Source organism: Populus nigra, chromosome 1 (genome assembly GCF_951802175.1).
Source record: "Populus nigra chromosome 1, ddPopNigr1.1, whole genome shotgun sequence".
Taxonomy (NCBI): domain Eukaryota; kingdom Viridiplantae; phylum Streptophyta; class Magnoliopsida; order Malpighiales; family Salicaceae; genus Populus; species Populus nigra.
Window position 1 is genome coordinate 49,628,753 of NC_084852.1, and position 22,973 is coordinate 49,651,725.

The following is a 22,973-nucleotide window of genomic DNA, read 5'->3' on the forward strand; positions in this document are numbered from 1 at the left end:
AAAGTCAAAAGAAAAAGAATTTTCCAATGCCTTTGCACCGTAAGCATTGTAAAGAGGAGGCAACTGTTGTAACCCAATTTTGGATCCACCAAGATTTTCTTGAATGTTATTTTATTTCTATTATTATTTATAAAAATCCAAAAAAATTAAGAAAAAAGTTTAAAAATTCAAAATATACTTTTCTCGAGTCAACCGCATCTTTCCATCAAAACCGAGTCCACCAGGTCAATACGGGTCAAACCATGTCGACCAGGGTAAAAAATGAGTTTCGGACCGTTTCGGGTCAAAACCGTCATTTTTGGTCAAAACCGAGTCCACCGGGTCAATACGGGTCAAACCATGTCGACCAGGGTAAAAAATGAGTTTCGGACCGTTTCGGGTCAAAACCGTCATTTTTGGTCAAAACCGAGTCCACCGGGTCAAACCATGTCGATCAGGGTAAAAAATGAGTTTCGGGCCGTTTCGGGTCAAAACCGTCATTTTTGACCAAAACCGAGTCCGTCGGGTCAATACGGGTCAAACCATGTCGACCAGAGTAAAAAATGAGTTTCGAGTCAAAACCGTCATTTTTTACCAAAACCGAGTCTACCTGGTCAATACGGGTCAAACCATGTCGACCAGAGTAAAAAATGAGTTTCGAGCTGTTTCGGGTTAAAAACCATCATTTTCGACTAAAACCCGGTTCACGGGGTTGATACCCATCAAAAGTTTTTTCCCGGTGTTTAAAATAATTTTCGGTCATTAAAATGGATTTTTAGTGGTTGAATCAGTTTTTTCTAATACTAAATAGAGTTTTTTAATTTTACCTATATAAATATATAGTATTATACATAATAAAAAAAATAAAAAATAATAATAATAATAATAAAATAAATTGTCAAACGGCGCAACGCGGTGCGCCGAAAGCAAACGGCGATTAAACAAATGATAAAAGCAAACGGTGATTTAAAAAATAATATTTGAAGATTTGCATGTCTCCTGTGGCTATAAATAGCCAGCGGTAGTTCGAGAGAGAGAGAGAGGAAAAAAAAAGAAAGGAGGAAAAAAAAAGAAAAGAATCTTACTATTCACGTTTTTTTCACTATTTCTTCATGCGAGTAGGATATTGATTTTCAAAAAAAACAATTTGAAAAATACCAAATATATCCTAACCGTTAGATCTATAGTGTTTAGATTTGAACCGTTGATTTAATAGGGTACAATAGAGCTTACCACACCAAATTAAAACCCGAATCAATCTCAGCCCTTAAAACAATTCTCCTTTAGATCCGGTGGCGCCACGTCACACGGTGTACCGAGCTTTCGGTGCACCGCGCCACACCAGATCAAGGCTCCTCTCATCCGGACCGTCCGATCAACTTGTAGATCCATCCAATCGCAGCCGCAGGATCAGTTCAACGACGATCCAACGGTTCGCAGCCTTCAGATGCACCGGTGAACCATGCGCGCGTTCACACCATAGGACAGCTCAGAGTCTCTCTCTCCTCTCGCCGGCGACTCTCTCTCTCTCCCCCGATCTCCCATCTCCGGCCGTCTCCAGCCTCCGCACCACCACAGAAAGGTTTCGCCCCTGATGTAAAGAAAAACCCCGGTGGTTTTCATTGATTTCGCCGCCTCATTTTGCCGGAAAAGGGCCGCGATTGTCGGCGGCCACCGAAGCTTCAAGTCGTCGATTCTCCTTCGTCAGCCATCAACGGCCGACGATACCACCTCCATCAGAATCCTCGTCCTCAGATCTACCAGGATCGACCGTCGGTTGGACAGAAATCTCGCCGCCGCCCACAGTAACCGCGCGTGTGCCACACGCGCCGCCAGTGGCATTTTCGTAATTTTTTGAGAAATCCGAGGGTATTTCAGTCTTTTACCTATACATCGACACTCAGGTAATTTTTTGGGTTTCAACTGGTATTTTTGATATTTTTTTTATATAAATGCTTGTAAATTTTCTTGCATGTTGTAAAAAAATACAAAAACCAAAGTCGACAAGTCTCCTAATTTTTAGGGACTGATGTCATTTTTAACGCATCTCCTATTTTTAGGGACCGACGTTAACCATTTTAAAAAAAAACAAGTTACCAATAAACCCAAAATATAATGGATTATATCCATTATTTCTTTTGGTAACCCAGACGTAATTCTCCTTTTTAGGGACAAACGTCAATATTTTAGACGAGTCTCCTAATTTTTAGGGACTGATGTCATTTTTAATGTGTCTCCTATTTTTAGAGACAAACTTTAATCATTAAAATTTTTTACAAATAAGCCCAAAATATAATCGCATTGTGAATCAAATAGAAAACACACAAGTAAGGGTAACCTTTCTATTGAAAGGATGTTTTAAGGGTGGTGTCTACCTTCCCTTAATCATAACTAATCCCGTACCCGAATCTCTGGGACCAGTGTCTAATTTAGGATTTCTAGTTCCCTCAAATTACTAGATGGCGACTCCAATAAAATCTTTGTTTCCCCCAATCGAGAAAAAAAACCCTTTTTGTTAAAATAAACAAAAAGCGGGAGCCGTCGCCCGACGTCGTGTATCGACAAAGGTGATGATACTATCACTATATTTATGCAAAAGGAAAATGCATTATTTGATGAATTAGTTGTTGTTGGCCGGCCAGTTTCATTAGAGAACTTTAATTTGTATGTGTTTTTTTTTAGGGTGAGTTTACGAGACTTGGTGACCAAGGTAGAACCTCTTTCATATGCAGATCTTCATAATCATCTCCTAACACATGAGATCCTTCACAAGACCTCCATGAAATCCATGAGTGTTGCTATTATCACTACCCTTTTACTGCCAACGCCAAACTAGCCACCCTCATCTCTTGTTTCTCAACCTCTGTCTTCTGGTTCTTTTCACAACAACTCTAATAACTATCATGATAGAGGACATTTTTTTATAGGCTAGTGTAATAATTTTTATAGTGGTAAAGGACACGAGTCTGCTTATCGTTCTGATTTTTAGAGTTTCAATGGGTCTTCAAACAACGACTAAAGGCAGGGAAAGTGGCAGCAAAATAAGAGGTTTCATAACTCTTCACAGTGGTCTCATGTCTAGTGTCAGATATGCCATACCTTCGGTCACTCAACCCCCCAATGTGCTTAACTTTAAAACCACGGACGACAACCTAATGTCAATCTTGCGCTGGGCAATATTTTCTCCACAAACTCTGTAGATTGGTTTCCTGACACTAGTGCAAATCAACATGTCACACTTGATCTTGAAAATATAACGGTGTTAGAAACATATCTAGGTGATGATCACTTGCATGTTGGTGATGGTAAGGGCCTTTTCATATCTAAAATTGGTCATACTAAGCTACATACACCACAACGTACATTCACTTTATCTATTGTTCTTCATGTACCGCATATTCAAAAACTTTTGCTTTCTATTCAGAAATCTTGTCTTGATAACAATGTTTATTTTGAATTTCACTTATTTGTGTTTTATATTAAGGATTTTAACATTAAGGCACTTCTCTTTTCTGGTCAGAGTGAAGATGATCTCTATATTTTATCCAAGACTTCTACCACATTCATTCCGCAAGCTTATTAGTCTCCTCATGTATCTGCTTTTGTTGATTTATGACATTGTCGACTAGGTCATCTTACTTCCAATATTTTTAATCTATTAGTCTCGAAAAATAAAATTTCTTATATCTCTAAATGTTTTATTTTTTAGTGTCAAGATTGTTTGTTAGGAAAATCATCACATTTGTCATTAGGATTTACGTGTCACAAAACATCGGCTCCACTTTAATTGATTTTTAGTGATGTTTAGGGTCTTGCTCCCTTTTTTCTTCTAATGGTTTTTGTTATTTTGTTATTTTTGTTGATGTGCATATATATATATATATATATATATATATATATATATATATATATATATATATATATATCTTGTTGTAAAGTTTGATGTCTTTTCTGTTTTTCATCAATTCTAAACTTTTATTGAGCATCGATTTTCACTAAAAATTAAATCTGTTCAAACTGATTAGAGCGGTGAATACTGGAAATTATCCATTTTTTTTCAGACTATTGGTATTCATCATCGTTTGATTTGTCCTCATACTCACGAACAAAATAGAACAGATGAACGTCATCATAGGTATATTGTGGAAATTGGTCTTACTCTTTTAGGACAATGTACGTAAAACACTATTAAGATTTTAGAATTATGCTTTTGAAACCTTGGTTTATATTATCAATCGAACGCCTACTCTTGTTCTATATCGTAGATCTCATTTTGATTGTCTCTTTTAATGATCTTCTGATTATGATTTTTTGCGCAAGTTTGAGTGTCTTTGTTTTTCATTTTTACATCCCTATCATAATCATAAATTAGATTTTTGTTATCCTTCATGTGTGTTTTTAGGGTATAGCTCTTCTCACCTTAGTTATCGTTGTCTTAACAACATGACTCAACACATTTATATCTCTCGTCATGTTTTTTTTCATGAACAAGTCTTTCCTTTTAACAAATTTGAACAAATTGCACAATCACTTTGTCACTCTCTATTCATCTTCCCAATTTCCTCATCTCCTCTCTTTTCCATTCTCCTACGCTTACAACCTCTTAGCCTAAAGATCATCAAGACCCCTTTCAATCTCCTACTTTTATTTTTGCTCACCCACAACAGACCACTAGTCCTGCTCTACCATTACCACATACATGTTTCTTCAACAATCATACTGTAGGCACAGGTTCAGACCCTTCTACTTTGTAGTGTAGCAAGTTTGCTGTTATTGGTTCTCCCAATTATCTTGTTACTGCTTCTTCACTGTCTGCCAGTGATGCCTCTGTTGCAGAGTTACTAGAGGCTTTAGTCAACAAAAGGTATTGATTACTTTAAGACTTTCAGTCTTGTTGTTAAGCAAGCCATTGTTTGGTTAATTTTCATAATTGCGGTGTCACGTGGTTGAAAAATTAATCAACTTGATATTCATAATATCTTCCTCAATGGGACACTTAACATGTAGCAACCTTCAGGTTTTGTTGATTATACTCTCTTTTCTCATGTGTGTTGGTTGCATAAATCCTTATATGGTTTGAAACAAGCTCTTCGAACAAGGTACATTTGACTTAGTGATTATCTCATCTCTCTTGGCTTCCATGCTTCGAAGGTTGACACCTCATTATTCATTTAATCTATGGGTGATGATATTTTTGCCTTCTAGTTTACGTTAATGATATCTTGTTAACTGGAAGCAACTTAGCCTTACTTCACAGATTGATTCAGTTGCTAAACTCAGAGTTTAAATTTTGGCATTTAGAAGTAATTTATTATTTTTTAGGCATTAAGGCTCATCCTGCTACTATGGGTCTTGTCGCATGTCAGAATCCGCGCAGCGTCCTCCAGTCTTGGCGATTTTTCTCTCTGTTATGTTTGATTGATTTTGTTAGGAGTCACCACCTAGTATTTAATTGAGAGTTACTAGGAAACCCAGGTGTACTGGTCTTTGTCAGAGATTCGCGGGTAAGGGATTAGTTGTTGTTAGGGAAGGTATTAGCACCCCTAACGCACCCTACCTGAGGTAAGCTGCTTTGTAGCTGTGAAGTGTTAAAGAAGTTTTAAAATTTTTGTCTTTTCAGCGGATTTTAGAAATACAACTTCCGTACAAGTTTGTACTTCTACACCGTGATCCGATCAAAATATTAAATCCTTCTTTTTTCCTTGCAATTTTATCCTAAAAAATATATCCATAAAAAAAAATTCAAACACACAGATACATTTTTTACTATATTTTTTTCTTTCCCTTTTCTTTTTTATTCTTTTTTTTTACATACACAATACAAATTATAACAATTCAAAACTAAATAAAATTTACATCAAATAATCCAAAATTTACAAAATAGTCCCCCAAAACTCCAGGAACTGCAGAGGAACACTTCTGGAATTGCGGCAACAGTGCTGGAACAGTAGCTGAACCCACGCGCCGCCACTGCCAGTGCCGGAAATGGGCGGATCTTCCCTGCTTTCTCCTTCTCTTCCCTTCTCTGCCAGTGGTGACACCCACCATCACCTGCAAAAGAACAAAAACACAACAGATGGCAGTTGATTTTAATCTTTTCCTTCCTTGTTTCCGGATCTGTTCTTGATCCTTTTTTAAGTTATGGTTTGCTCCGGTGACAGATCTGGCGCGGCTGTCGTCTGTGGCTATTGGAGCTGCGGTGGAGAGAGGGAAGATGGACGGCGCTGTTGCTGGTGTTCGGCCGCCGCTGCGATTGATAGTGAAGAACGTGGGTCTGTGGCCGCTGAAGCTCTGATGGAGGCAAGGGGAGAGACCGGTTGGCTGAGGAGAGATGGGGCTGTTGTGTTGTTGCTGCCGATGGAGGCTGTTCGGCCGACTGTTCTGGTGAAGGAAAATGGCGTTGGGTGAAGGCTGGAGTGGGAGCAGCCAAGGAGATAGTGAGGAAATGCAGAGATGAAGGAAAATGGAGCCACTACCTCTTGGTTTTTGGCCGAGACAAATGAGTGGCTGAGAGGGAAGAAGAGGAACATGGGGAACAGTCTTATGGTGAGCGAGGCAGAGGGAGTGTCTTGTGCTCTCTGGTTTCGGCTTTGAAGATGAGTGAAAATAGGGGGAATGGTGATGGCTGGTTTGGCCGTGTGTAGGGGCGCTGGTTCTGGCCAAAAAAACCAGAGGAAAGGGAGGGGGGCCGGCGCTGCTGGAAGAAGAAGAAGAAAAGCAGGAGCTGTCTCGACTGGTCTGTGGGCACTGTCGGAGTTGGGTCGGCCAGGAGAAGGTCTTGGCCGGGCGTCTGCTGTGAGCGGCTGGCTTCTGTGGGTGAGACCAAAGGAGAAGGCGCCGGGGAAGGAAAAATGAGGGAAGCGGCTGAAGAAGATGGTGGAACTGGCTGAAGAGGAAAACCAAAACGTGGGGGGGTGGCTCCTCTTGAAAAAAAATGGGTTTAGGGTTAGGTTTTTTTTTTGTATTTTTTTCTGATGTTGTCAAACTTGCCCCCCCCCCCCCTTTATATAGAGTTGTAGGCTGCTATTTATAGGCAGAGTATTTCTTTCGGGCCTCAAAATTGGTCCCTTAATTTTTGTGTTTGCCCCCTAATTTCAATCAATTAACTTGGTAAAAATTAAATTTGGTCTCTTAAGATTTCAATCTTTTCAATTAAGTCCAAATTAAGCTCCCAAACTTAATTTTTCGCCAATTAAGCCCTCAAATTAATTTGACCCGCTTAAAGTATAATTAAGTCCTTGCACTTAATTAAATCCTTCAATTGGACCTAAATTAATTCTTAAACATAATTAAAATTTAATTTGTCCCATGATTAAATCAAATTGGCCAATTAAAAATTTAATTATGTCATTGGACTTAATTTTTATGCAAATTCGTCCAATAATCATTTAATTTGACCTTTGAATTTGTATTTATCTATTTTTGGGCATAATAGGGTACAATTAGGCCTTGAAATTCCTCTGAAAATTACAGATTGATTTTTGCCTATTTTTACAGTCTTTCTTAATCAGCTTTCTCCACATTGTCAGGCTTTATTTTATTTTTTGATTTTTTTAATTTTAAAAAAAATGAATTTTGGGGAATAACCCAGAATTGAGTTATGACAGGTCTCATGCTACGACAAGATAAACATGTTCTTGATTGCTTGTTCTCTTATCTCATTTTTATGAGATCATACATTTTTTTTGTTGTTAATAAAGTTTGTCAGTATAAGCATTCTCCTACAGATTCACATTGGACTGTCGTTAAACTCATTTTATGTTATCTTAAGGGTATGGCTTCCTTTGGTCTTCATATCACCCTTAACTCTTCTTTCTTGCATGGTTTTACAGATGTTGATTACGTTGGTAGTGTTGATGATCGTAAATCTATAGGTGGCTAACTTGTTTTCTTTTGATATACACTGATTTCTTGGAAGTTCAAGAAATAACACATCGTTGCTTGGTTTTCTACTGAAGCTGAGTATAAAGTCTTAGTTAATAGCATTTCTGAAGTCATATGGCTTCAATATTTATTGTGAGATCTACATATTACTCCTTCTTCAATGCCTATGATTTGATATGATTATCTGGGTGCTACTTATTTGTATACGAAACCTATCTTTTACTTGTACTAAGCATATTGAAGTTGATTATTATTTTGTCCATGACAGAGTTATTACAAAAGCCATTCAGATTCGTTTTATTCCTTTCAAGGATCAACTTGTAAATGTTCTTACAAAACCTCTTCCTATTTCTCATTTTTACTGCTTTTCAGTTTAAACTTCGAATAGAATCTCCACCCTCGATTTGAGGAGGCCTGTTATAATATATAAAATAGTATAGGTTTGTACATGTTTAGGAAAGGTTTATTATTCATGTATTGTAAACTCTACATTAATTATTATACATTACCCTACATATATAAATAGAAAATGGTGGCTAACTATTAGATAAAGCATGATTATATAAATAAAAAACCCTAAAAGGTATCATCAAAATATGTGATCCAAGACATATTTTATTGTTCTAATGAACAATGAAATATCACTTTTGTTTTTCTAAAAAAACTAAACAAGTTTTTTTTTTTTGAATTTAGAGGGTAGTTTTTTTAAATGAAGAATTTAGAGAGTAATTTTCTAGTTCCAAAAACATGAATTTCAAATGTTAAAGTAATTAGTGAACAAGTTTTTCATGTGTTTAAATTTTTTTTCCCTATCAAATATAGAATATGCTTTCATATTTTTTTTTAACACGGGCCTAGCCATAAATCTCAAGGCCTAATAACCCAATATAGGGTACAAATTAAACCACCCGGTAAGAAGTCTAAATAAAGGTTATAAATCCGGCTCAACAAGTCCTGCCCTTCCAAATATGATTATGCATTAATATTTTTCAATTTAATTTTAGAAAAATATCAAATATTATTTGTTAAATTATAGTAATAGATTTTTCTTTTAGGTATAAAAATACATTTCGTATTAAATATTATTTTGTATGACCTAGTGCATATATATAAAGGATTTTAATTTTAAATACGCCCACACACACTAGAAAAAAGTGGATTAACTGTATAGTTAATTTTAATTATATTTTTTATTTTTTTCCTTTTATTAGAAATTAGTGAAAATAAAATGCAGAAAAAGAAATACACCAAAAAAAAAGGAGTTAAAGAAAGAAAGAAATTGAATTCCATACCATATATACGACCAAGTACAACCAATCCCATTTCCATGCATGGAAATTTTTTCTCATGCCAGGAAGATATATCAGATTCTTTCTTTCTTTTTTTCAACCACAGCAAAATATTAATTAGTTCAACACCTTACTTTCCATTGATATTGTTCTTGCATCTTTTAATGAATTCGTGGCCAAGTAATGGTGTGAGAGTGTGTATTTAACTGTGTATTGATTAGGTGAATCTATGATCACATATTAGCCTATCCTCTCTCACGAAAATCCCATCAGGAAATTAAATCATCTAGTTCTATGGCCAAGCAAGTCGAGCATGATCCACAACAATACATTGAAGACTGGTTCGACGTAGCTATCCCAATGGGCAAAGAATTTGAGCTCCCAAATCTTTCAAACATGTCCAACGCCAGTTTTTCTGCGCCAAATTTATCATTTCAAAATCTTCTCGTCCATACAAATCCACCATTGGCCGAAATAGATGTTGTATCCAACACAGAAATTGAGTGTGCTCCTTTTCCTAGAGTAGTAGTGGCTACAAAGCCTACTGCCACAGAAGAGCTGCAACCCCATTCTTCTGGTTTGATCAGTGCTCATCCTTCTATGGTGAACCCTTCACCTCTTCCAATTACTAGCCATCAATTCATCGCCTTGAGAAACCAACAATATTCTCTTCCTCGTCTCATTCCAACCCCTAGAATTACTTCTTTGAACCCACCTTTCTACTATCTTAGTCAAACAATTCATGTCAAATATCAAGAAACACAATTTGCAGGAATCCTGAAATATGCATCGCCATGCTATAGCGATAGTGTTGTAACATTCACAACTGATAGAAATGCTCAATGCCTCGGGAATCATTTGGTTGGATTGAATGTTGGCTCTAACATGATCATGAGCAATTACCAACAAAACCCTAGCATCCTTAATAATAGGATTGACCAACCAATCCTTGTGGCAAATTTGGACAGCCTTAACCAAACCAATCTAAATATGCCTGAATATCTTTCACTGTCTCTAGGCTTGATGAATACCTCCCTGTCGTCAAAAGCTCAAGAAATCCAACTCCCTGATGCCCATCATTTGCAACCAAAACAAGAATTATTAGGTAGCACAACCTTGTCAAGCCATTTTAAAAGTCCTCTCAGGAGAACTCCAAGGTCTCTTTCAATAGCCCAAACAAGTCGTGCTCATAAGCATAAATGCTTTATCTGCAAAGCATCTTTTATAAATGGAAATGCTTTGGGTGGGCATATGAGTTATCACGCTAAGAAGAGGAAGATTGAAGCATCGCGGCGCGGCTAGTTTTTCGAGTCAGGTACTGCTTCAGGATTCGGAGACTCGTCACCAGGCTCTCAAGATGGCTCAGATAAGTTTTGATGAATGTTCTAATAAGAATAATGAGGCTGTTGTGTATTCATCAGCGAAGAACGATATTTTTAGTGAGATTTATACCTTTAATTGAAGGGATTTTCTAGCAAATGACCTTTAAAAACTAGATAAATTTTATCTTATCCCGTACATGAGTTTTTCTTATATCTATGTGTTATTTTTGTGTGGTTGTCTGTGTTATTTAATTTCTTGGTTCTATTTAAAGCAAGGTTTTCCAAGGACAAATCAACTTGACAGAGGAAATATCACCAAAACATTTGTCATCCTTCATATATTTTCGGCTTTTGCTTCTATTTTTTTTTTTCATAAGCATGCTATACTTCTTGTCTTCTCGTCTATATAATTGGTATCTATATAGTCAAGAAAAATGATGCAAACGAGAGCAAAAGTTAAGGATAAAAAGGTTTATTACATGTTAGAATTTTCAAAGATAAAAAGTATCATAATTATAGAAAAGAGAATCAAAATATTTAATTTTTATTTTTTTATATTTGCACTTGTCAAAAGATTATTACAACTTTTTATATAGAAAAAAGTAGAAAACTCTAATAATACTAAATAAAAAAATAAATTCAAAAAAATATTCCCTTCAAATAAAAAAAAACTAGAAAAAATCATTATAAAGAATACAAAAAATCCATTTTCTTAAAAAACTCATGCATTAATCTTTCAGAGCCGGAAAGAACTTGTTATCAAGTTTAGTATTCAATTAAGAATTGTCTTCCATCAAAAATATTTTGGTCACCTCATCATGAGTTCCTAACATATTATCTTTATACAAGATGTCATATCATGGATCTTGCCAACATGATTTAAAATGACAATAACAAATGCAAATAGAAACAACATGCTAGTTCCTAAATGTTTTTTTTTTTTTCTGAAATGGAAAGTTACTAATACCCTCTTACATAAGCACATTATGTTCCACAACCTTTTATAATCGTGATTGTTTTACAACACACAACAAAACAAAATAACCACTAAGAATTGTTGGGATGTAATATCAATTGATGCAAATAGGAGCGAAAGATAAAGGGGTTTATCATATGTCAAAACCCTAAAAGACCAAATACCACATAAATATAGGGAGATGACAAAAATATTTAATTTCTTTTCTTTTATGTCTCTACTTGCCAAAAAGCTATTACAACCCTTTATATAGAAAAACAAAACTAGAAAATCCTAATAATACTAAATAGAAAAAAAAAACACTTGAGAAAATGTTTCCTTTAAATAAAAACATCATAATAAAAAATTTCTTAAAAAAAGTTCTTGTATTAGTCTTCTAGGCCCGGAAGGAACTCGTCATCGAGTTTGGTATTCAATTAAAAATTACCATTCATCAAGAATATATTTTTATATGAGTCATCTCATCATGGGTTCCTAACACAACATCTCTGTGCGAGTCACTTCATATATAATGGGTCTCACTACTATGATTTTAAATAACATTAACTGACATAAATGAAAACAACATACTAGTTTTTGGACATTTTTTTTCCTAAAAGGAACCCCATCATCACCTCCCACACAAGCATGTCATGTTCTATATATTAGAGGTGATCATTTTTTGTTTTTATATATATAAAAAAAACTAACCAAATCAGAAAATTTTTTTAAAAAAAAAAAACCGAACTGAAACCGGTTCAAACCGATCAGTTTTGGTTCGATTTGATTTTTTAGAACAAAAACCGATTCAAGCCAGTTTTCTCGATTTTAGCTCGATTTTTTCCGGTTTGGCTCAAGTTTTTTTCTGGTTTTTTTTTGTTTCGGTTCGGTTTGGTTCGTTTTTTCAGTTTTTTACTTATAAAACTGAAACCGAACCGGCTGGTTTTTCAAAATTTTAATCGGTTTCTTCGGTTATTTTTTTTTATTTTTTCAATTTAATCGGTTTTTCAGTTTTTTTGCTCACCCTTATGTTCTATAACCTCTTTCAATCATGTTTGTTCTGCAGCACATAGCAAATCAAAATAACCATCAATAGTTGGGCTTTAATACCAATTAATGCATACAAGAGTGAAGAATTAAGGGGTTTATTACGTGTCAAAAGTCTTAAAGACCAAAAACATCATAACTATAGGAGACAATCAAAATATTTAATTTTTATTCTTCTTTGTCTTCACTTGCCAAGAAGGTCATGTTACAACACTTTATATATAAAAAAATTAGAAAATTCTAATAATACTAAATAGAAAAATTAAACTTGAAAAAAATATTTGTTTTAAGTAGGAAAAAAACTCAAGAAAACATTATAATAAAGAATAGAAAAATATCTATTTTTTATATGAAAAGGCATTCATTTTCTTATGAATAGGAAAAAAAACTAAAAAAAGCATTATAATAAAGAATAGAAAAATATCTATTTTTTATATAAAAAAACATTCATTTTCTTATGAATTTTAATTTAATGTTGATGGATAGCTTATTAAAAAAATGGAGAGATAAACTCAATCTCAATATAAGGCCACCAATGGCCATATCTTTTTCTTTTTTTTATGGATTGTAAATAATATAATTGGTTGGTAATTAGCTATTAAATAAAGAAGCAATAGGCTTGACGAAAATCTAATTGTATTCTAACTAGTAGAATGCTTGAAAATCAAATCATGATTTTATTTGTTATTAGTTGAAAGATATGAGCAGGATCAACAATATTTCTTTCTTAAATTTATTTGCTACAATTGTTTGCTAATTGAAAAGTAAGAACATATTTTCCAAACTCCAAATATCATTTTTTGATGTTTTTAATTTAGAAATGCGGATGAACCACGCCCGCATTGACAAACAAACAAGAGAAGTACTCAGAAGCTGAATTTCATCACACATCTATCCCATTATTGGCTCAACAACACCTTCTGCCCCATTTATTAGCAACACAATTATACTACTTTGACTGATCCCTTGCTCGGGGGTGATCTAGCTAGCTAGATTTTAGAGGCAGCAGCATCAAAACTCGTTCCGGTACCAGAACACGCCTTTTTCAGGAGCTCCGTCGTCTGGCTCAACATAAAGGCATTCTTTTGCCTCCCTCCATAGGGCCTTGTAAATCGGAGTATCATCAAACTGGTAGAACTCACCCAGTATTGGCTTGATTGCTTTCGTAGCCACCATTGCATGATAATGTGGAATGTTAGAGAAGAGATGGTGAGCTACATGCGTGTCTGTAATGTTATGGAAGACCTTGTTCAGGATCCCATAGTCTCTATCCATGGTTGCCAAAGCTCCTCTAAGCCACCCCCATTCAGAGGAATCATAATGTGGCAATGCAGGGTGAGTGTGCTGCAAGTATGTGATGGTGACAAGGAAACCATCAGCAATAAGTAACGGTACCCCATAAATGAATATCAGAAATGCCAGCCCTTGTGACGTAGCAATGTTGTAGAGCACAAAAGTTGCAGCAAGAATGCCTAGATCAGAAATGTAAACCTGGAGTCTTTCACGATCAGAATATATGGGACTATAGGGATCATAGTGACAGGCAAAGCGATCATAGGGTCGGCCGGAAACGTTGAAGGTTAGATATAAGGGCCAGCCAATCAGAAGTGATATAGCCAGACTTAAAGCTCGGCCTGGTGGGTTGTTTAGGTGCTTGGAATACCATGCGACACGGGACTTGGTCTTCGGGACAAACACTTCGTCGCGCTCGAGGGACCCTGTGTTCGAATGGTGGCGGCGGTGGCTGTATTTCCAGGAAAAATATGGGATGAAAAGTGCAGAGTGGAGGATTAGGCCAACCGTGTCATCAACCCACTGGTAGTCACTGAAGGCGTGGTGGCCACATTCATGAGCAATGACCCAAACACCAGTGAGAATGCAGGCTTGGAGAACCCAGTAGATGGGCCATGTGATGTAGGCAACAGGGGATGGTAGGAGGTGGAAATATGTGATGGCAATGTAGCAGAAGAGAAAGCTGAAGGAGAGGTCATAAACAACATAGGACAATGAGCGGAGAAGGGATCGTTGGAAGCAATGGGGAGGGATGGCCTTGATTTTTCCAAGTGTAAATGGAGGCTCCGTGTTTGGCATTCTCTTGAAGCTGCTTTCCTTTCCTTCATGCAGTCCATTGACTCCCATTGTCGTCCTCAGCTTCCTTGAATATCATGATTTAGCAGATATCATATTCTTATAATCTGATTTCACAGCATGTATGTGTATTAATGGCAATTACGTACCTGCTTCGAGAAAGCATAGGCTTAGAAGAGAAGGAAAAAATAAATGTTGTTGGACCATGAAAATGGCTGAAGTATGTGGGAAGAAATTAACTATGACAGTTAATTGTTGTGTTTAAAAATTTAATTTTTTTATATATTATTTTGATGTGTTAATGTTAAAAATAATTTTTAAAAAATAAAAAAAATATTATTTTAATACATTTTCAAGTAAAAAATATTTAAAAAACCAACCACTACCTTCAACTGTTTGTTTCTGCGTTTCAAAAGCGTTTTTGAAAAAAATTAAAAAAAATTTATTTTTTTATTTACTTTAAATTAATAGGTTCTTGGTGTTTTAAATCATTTTGATGTGCTGATATCAAAAATAATTTTTAAAAAATAAAAAAACATCATTGACATGCATTTTGGCACGAAAAGTTATTTGAAAAGCAACCACAACCTCACTCAAACAAGAATAACATTATAGTTTTGAAACCTGGTCAGGCCCAACGGCTCGACCCGGGACCCGGCTAACCTGAGGCTAGAACCGGGTCGGGTCGAAGAAAAAATAGAGGAAGGAAAAACCCGGTGTGACCTGTTAACCTGGCAAGACCAGGTCAAAAACTCAATTGCAACCTATTGACTTTTGGGTTTTTTTTTTACTAAAATGATGTCGTTTTGATTTTAAAAAAATTAACCTGAACGACCCGATCAAAACCTGAAACCCGATTTTTAGACCGGGCCGAGTCTGAAAACTATAAATGTTATGCTTTGTTAATAAAAATAGAAAATATCTTTATGATAAAATCAGCTCAAAGTAAAACATTCACAATTACTTTAAAAAAAAATAAACAATAAAAATATACATCAAGTGAATAGTATTTGTGATAGTTATTAAACTATCATAGTCAAAATAGTTGATTCGGGAATCTGCAATTTGAAATTCCAAATAAACTGGATTAATTTATAAGTCCTTTAATTTGACCTTTGACCAAAACCGATAAATTTAACACAAAAATTTTTTAAAATATATATTTTTAATAAAAAAATATCCAAGTTTACTCACCAACCTCCCAGTAAAAATAATTTAATGCTCCTAGTGTTTTTTTCTGGATCACCCCATACGAGTGTGACATCTATGATTTTTATAATGCCATTTTGTAGTTCTATACATTTTATTGTCCTATTGCGTGTGTGAATTTAACAAAATTTGTTGAAACTTCAGTAAAAATTTTCCAAAAGTACACACTGTAATTATTAGCGATATGAATGCGTTGTACACAGCATACCTAAAATTAGTCGGACATCAAAACCAATAGTACATGCCAAAGTATCGATCTGATTAACCTAATCTAAACATCAGAAAAAGATATATAGACATGATCATTAATATTTCAACCACCTAAATAATAACCTTCTACCTCCATAAATTGCAACGGTTAATTAAGAAATGTAGATGAAGTTAAAAGGTAATTAATGAAAAACAAAGTAAATAATCATAGTTGTAAAATCTAGACATGCCAAGTGGTTTCATCTGGGGTCTAACCAATCTGAGACTCAAAACAATTCAAGTTAAAAAAATAAAATAAAAAACCTTGACTAACTTGGTAAAAAATTTAAATTAATCTCTTGACCCTAGTCTATCTGGTTTTCAATTTATTAACTTTTTTTTAAAAAAAATATCTTATTAAAATGATATTATTTTAATTATTTTTAGAAAAAAATTAAGAGTTAGATTTTACTGGTCCAGTTAGTTTGATTTGTTTTTCAATGAAATGTTATGGACACTAATGCATGCTTGATGACACATTTTGGAAATTGTCAAAACTAAAAACATTTGGGAATTAAAATTTTTAGCAATTTATTTTTTCAATAAGAGTACAGATAGTTTCCTAATTATTCGAAGCATTGATACTTTTCTCAATTCATAATATTCTCAAATACAATAACAAATCCAAAATAATTTTATCAAGATCTAAAATGAAATTACTCTTGATATAAAATTCTTGGGATAAAACTTATTTGCAAGATTAATGTAAATATCAAGATACTTTTTTCAACACATATTTCGATCGGAGACAAATTTTATGAAGACAGAGATGCAGTCATTACTATATACTTTATATACTCTTAAGAAAATTAAATTTTTTTCAGGGCCGATTGTGCCGGTCCTCCAGTTTCCTTTGACTCTGCCACCTAATAGTTTCAGAAAAATCATATGAATGCCAAAATATTATTGAGTTTTGAGAATTTTAGGAATTCATCAAAATAAAAGGGTTTAAAAATGAGTCATAACCATAAGCATAAATGGAAATAGGAAAACTGGAGCATTAATGCGCAACGCCCCTTTTTTTGAGTCAAGTTTTGCCTCAGGATTTGGAGGCTTATCTCCAGGTTCAAAAGATGGCTCAGATGAGTCATTATAACAAGTGCTGGTTCCTCGAGGATTAGTACTGATGTTGAAGGGTATGATGAAGGAAATTAATGAATAATTTTGAGGGAGATTTATCCCTTCATCGAGGGGTTTATCTTATCCTTTACATGAATATTGTTTGTTATCTCTCTTATTTTTCTGTGCTCGTCTGTGTTTATTTAATTTCTTGCAAGGTTTTATAGACAAAATTTGGTCATCATCGCTTGTCTAGTCTAGAAACAAAAGCTGATAGTAGCTAAGAAGAGAAGTATTCATAAGTTCATTAATTTATTTATTTTCATAAGAATTCATAAGTTGATGAGTTTCATTACAAGTCCATTACATTTTTAGCTCAACAACACCTTCTCCCCCATTTATTAGCAACACGCTACACAGATTGAACCCTACCCTTGCATCTAGCTAGCATGATTTTGCAGGCAGCAGGATCAAAACTTGTTCCGGTACCAGAACACGCCTTTTTCAGGAGCTCCGTCATCTGGATCAACATACAGGCATTCTTTTGTCTCCCTCCATAAGGCCTTGTAAATTGGAGTATCATCAAACTGATAGAACTCACCCAGTATTGGCTTGATTGCTTTTGTAGCCTCCATTGCATGATAATGTGGCATGTTAGAGAAGAGATGGTGAGCTATATGCGTGTCTGTAATGTTATGGAAGACCTTGTTCAGGATCCCATAGTCTCTATCCATGGTTGCCAAAGCTCCTCTAAGCCACTCCCATTCAGAGGAATCATAATGTGGCAATGCAGGGTGAGTGTGCTGCAAGTATGTGATGGTGACAAGGAAACCATTAGCAATAAGTAACGGTACCCCATAAATGCATATCAGAAATGCCAGCCCTCGAGACACAGCGATGCTGTAGAGCACAAAAGTTGCAGCAAAAATGCCAAGATCAGAAATGTAAATCTGAAGCCTTTCACGATCAGAATATATGGGGCCATAGGGATCATAGTGACAGGCAAAGCGATCATAGGGTCGGCCTGAAACGTTGAAGGCTAGGTATAAGGGCCAGCCTAGCAGAAGTGTGACAACAAGACTTAAAGCTCGGCCTGGTGGGTTGTTTAGGTACTTGGAATACCATGCGATTCGAGACTTAGGCTTTGGAACGAACACTTCGTCGCGCTCAAGGGACCCTGTGTTTGAGTGATGGCGGCGGTGGCTGTATTTCCAGGAAAAGTAAGGGACTAAAAGTGCAGAATGGAGGATTAAGCCAACTGTGTCATCAACCCACCGGTAGTCACTGAAGGCATGGTGACCACATTCATGAGAAATAACCCAAACACCAGTGAGAATGCTGCCTTGGAGAATCCAGTACATGGGCCACGCAACACAGGAGAGCGGGGATGGCAGGAGGTCGAAGTATGTGATGGCAATGTAGCAGAGGAGAAAGCTTATGCACAGATCATAAACCACATAGGAGAATGAGCGGAGAAGGGAACGTTCGAAACAATGGGGCGGGATGGCCTTCTTGATTTTGCCAAGAGTGAACGGAGGCTTCCCATGTGGCATTCTCTTGATGCGGCTTTCCTTTCCTCCATGCTTGTCACTGGAGGCAAACACTCCATTGGCTGCCATTACTCTGTTCAGCTTCCTTGAAATTCATGAAAACATGAACAAATAATTAAGTAGAATTATCAGATTAGCCAGGGTCACTGTAAATACATCACAGTACTTTGAGCATGCATTGATGGCCCATAACTGCTTCCAGAAAGCATAGGCTTAGAAGAAAACGAAACAATAAATTAATGTAGGAGGACAATGAAATTGGCTGGATCATAAGAGGCAAGGGATTGACAAAACGTACTGATGCATAAATTAAATATGACTTTACAGGATCCATGGCGGTCCAGGCTAAAATATATATGACTTTAGCATTGAGTAAAAATATTCCAAGAACATACTCTAACTAATAACTATTATACAGTATAATTTCTCTGTACTCGGCATATCCAAAATTAGTCTACATCAAAACCAGGAGTGCATGCCAAAATTCATCGTTTTTATCGATCTAATTAACCTAATCTTAACATCATTAATGTTTCAACAACCTCAATAATATTATTTTACCTGTATATTTAGTAAAACACAGCAGGCAAATGTAGGTGAAGACAATCAATGAACACTAGTGCACTCATGATGACACATGTTTGGGCAAATTGTCAGAACAAGCAACAAATGTAAAGGAGACCCTCTCAACACACCACCATGACTTGCAGTTTCTGTAACCATGCATGCTTCAGGCAGACACCTATACATTATATTTTGTTCATCACTTCCACTTGTTGGTCTTGTTCAAAATTAATTTACCTTGCCAAATAAAGCCAAAATGAAGAACAGAACCTGTCAAAGCAAGATTTTCTTTATTGACACTTTCTTTTTTTAAGATTCCTAAATTCAAGCAAAGTTTGTTAGTTCCAAAGTTAAATGAAAATCTTGAAGTAATTAACCCACCTAAATTACTTGAGTATGCATTTATATGGTCATAGAAAATAATTAGCGGTACGTGTAAATTAGTTTAGTTACTTCCTTTTCTAGATTTATTTTGAAGAAACAGATAGAAACATGGAGGCTAAAAACGCCCCCACTTAATTTCTGTTTTATCCAATTAATACAAAAAATAAAAGTTGTTGGAAAGAGAAGGCTAAAGATTTGGAGATTAAGACACAGAACTCCATAGTATCTGTTAAAAATTCCAACTTCTGTGACCAGAAAAAGAAATTTCCAACTATGAGGTTTCATAATATGAGACATAGTGCTGCTGCCCCTAATGCACACCACACTTTAAAAAAGTTGGAATGGGAAAACAAACAACTCCACATTGTGTGGTAAAAAATCTGAATAATGGGCAAAAACAGATTGCAGAATCAAAACCTAGCTTCATGGTATGTTGCATGGCAATAAGAGAAACTATGCATCTCAACTCCCATAAAGCCCTTAGCCACAGAAAACCATTCATGGATCATGCATATTGTTTGAAGAAACAAATGTACCTGAATATAGAAGGCACCTTCTTGCAAAAGAAGTGCTCTCTGAAGCTGTATGTCTCTCTGCTTGCTTGGGCTGCCTTGCCTGGGTAGAAGAATCCTTGACAAAAGCCACCATTTAATAAAAAAAAGCACTCTCAAACGACACTGTGGGGGTACCAATAGTGACTAAAAAAGCACTATTCATTTTAGTACTCGTGCTTTCAACTTTCAAGGTTATAAATATTTGGTTCCTCACATTTAAAAAAATATAATTTTAATTTAAAATTTTATTTTATTTTATTTTATTTTATTTTATTTTATTTTATTTTTCTGATTCAAGAGAAGAGAGAGATTGTTGTCAGATCCAATAATAAAGAGAGAAAGTCTCAATTGACACCACGTCTAGCCATGAAAAATACAGATTTTGGTGTCAACGAGTTTCTTTCGATTAAGAGATTTTCACCTAGGTTTTTTTTGCCTTTTATTTTTCTAAAAATGGTGGATTTGAGCTCGATAAGTTTTTTTTTACAAGTTGATTTCAGGTTTTGGAGTTATTTGAGGTCGAATAGAGGGTTTATCAAGATGTGTATAGTATTTTATGGGTATTTTGGCCCAAACAAAATGTTGAAAATAGGTTTTCAGGTTAAAAAAAACATCAACCATGATTTTACAACCACTATTATAGTTGAAATCTGTGGAGAAGCAATGACGCGTTGTCTAGTTGTAATTTTTTTTTCAAAAACATTAAAGGTGGATGGCAGGTCTTCTTACCCTTAATAAATACATAAAAAATTAGCTCAGACATGCAAGCCTAGCTTTTTGTAAGCCTAGATATATTAGGTCACATTGGTCAAGCTCGCGCACCTAGACCACCTTTGCCATTTGTTACTTTGGTTTTTTTTTCTTGTAGTATCATCTCTTATTGGCCTTTTTTTTCTATTTTAATAAATGTTTAATAACTTTTCATGATTTTTCTTATAGAATATGATTTAATTTTTTCTTAGTTTATAGATAAGATTTCATTGTTTTTTTTAGGAAATGTTCTTTCTTTGTAGCCCTATTTAATATTTTTTTTCCTTTAATTTTATTCAATCCCTTTCCTATATGTTTTTTATTATCATTTTATTAAATAAAAACATTGGTTCGAAGAAACAATAACTTTATTAAATACAATCAAGTCTATGGCTCGTGAACATCTATATCTCAACTTTTTAATTTAGTCTTTAATTAAATATGTTTATTTTTCACTTGGTTTTCATATAAAGTTATAACATTTTTTTTAATATGTTCAACTTTACATAATATTTTTTTTATTGTATTCATTCTTGTTTATGTGTATGTTTATTTCTATTATTATTTTATTACATTAAAAGTTTATTCTAGGAAAAAAAATATTAAACACAATTGTATACATAGCATGTGTTGTGAAATCAAATATCTTGATCTATTTTTGTCTCTCTATTTTTTTAGTTTAATCTTTAGTTATCTTAACTACTTTTTTAATGCTTTGTTATCACGAATAGTGATTTGATTAAATAAAGAATGTATTCTAATAAAAAAATTATTAAACAAAATTGAGTACACGATCTGTGTTGCAAAATCAAATATCTTAATCTGCATCTACCTCTTGATTTTTCCAGTTTAGTCTATAGTTATCATTAAGGGTTTTTCAATGTTTATTGACACAAATAATTCTCTATTTATTTAATTAAATATATGCATAAGCTTTTCAGATTATGATTAAAAAAATTTTATGTCCAAAAACATGTTGGAAAACTGCATATTCATTTTTTTTTGCTAAAAAAACATTATTCAACATACGGCGAAGGGCAAGTCAAATAGTTAGTTAACTTTAGATTGAGTGTGATTGGTGTTTCAGAATAAAAGTAAGAGAAACATGTTGATTATAATGAAAACAATAAATAAATATCTATAAGATGGTTTTGAAATGAAATTTTTTCTTTCAAAATAGAAAGAAAAGGGAAACATGTCATCTTTATCCTAACTGACTTTGCCACTTCTATTTTGAAACAGTATTCTAACACTACATTATTTATTAAATAATGAAAATAATTATTTTCATTAAACAAGTTAGGTTAAAGTCTAATAAAACTTCTAATAAATAAAAAAGTTCTTGTGATTTTTTATCTAAATTTATTTATTTTCTTAAAGATGAGGAATTTAGGTCATTTACTTCAAGTGTGAATCAGATGGGCTTTTGATAAATTTATGATTAATTTAGCCTAAATATCTATTAAGACTTGTCACTACTAGAAAATTGTAAATTACCAACGAAAAACTGATGGAAGAAATTTCATCGGTACATTAAGTAAGCAAACCAACCTATTTTTTATTGTAACCCTTTTTATGTTAATTTTTTGGCATTTTGTATAGTATATGTAGTTTGTTTATATGTTTACTTGTTTTATAGCTTTTTCCTAGAGGAATTTATTGTATAAATATATGATTTGTACATGTTAGGATTTGGTTGAGATTTAGAAAAATCATATTTGTTTGTCATTTAATGAAATCGAGTTTGATTTTTTAACTTAACTGTGTTATAATGAAAGAAATAATGAATTATTTAATAGGTACATTTCATATTTTATTAATTTTATTGTTAAGTTAAGAATTTTTAAAAATTTAGAGAAATTTGAATTTTTGGTGAAAATTGATAATGATTAAAGGATACTATTCAAATAGATTAAATAAATTTGAGTTGAATCAATAATAGTCAATAACAGGAACGATCATTCGACTCATCTGAAACTCGATCTGAATTTGTGGTTGGAGGTTAGATTTGCGAGAAGACCCGATAGAAATCGAGTTTATAGTATCTCCAACACAACAATCGGGGATATACGAGCGAGCCATAATGTCTC

At 34.3% G+C, this 22,973-nt stretch overlaps 2 protein-coding genes across 2 annotated transcripts; both read right to left on the reverse strand.

Annotated features, from left to right (window-relative positions):
* Positions 1 to 13,487: 13,487 nt before the first annotated feature.
* Positions 13,488 to 14,615, reverse strand: LOC133682788 (delta(12)-acyl-lipid-desaturase-like). The gene has a single exon (XM_062106312.1). It carries the CDS (start codon positions 14,613 to 14,615, stop codon positions 13,488 to 13,490), a length of 1,128 nt encoding a protein of 375 aa, XP_061962296.1.
* Positions 14,616 to 17,398: 2,783 nt separating this feature from the next.
* LOC133683562 (delta(12)-acyl-lipid-desaturase-like) lies at positions 17,399 to 20,185 on the reverse strand. Its single transcript, XM_062106782.1, has 2 exons — positions 20,116 to 20,185; positions 17,399 to 18,716 (listed from the first exon to the last, which is right to left on the reverse strand). Exon 2 carries the CDS (start codon positions 18,698 to 18,700, stop codon positions 17,552 to 17,554), a length of 1,149 nt encoding a protein of 382 aa, XP_061962766.1. The 5' UTR covers positions 18,701 to 18,716; positions 20,116 to 20,185; the 3' UTR covers positions 17,399 to 17,551.
* Positions 20,186 to 22,973: the final 2,788 nt, after the last annotated feature.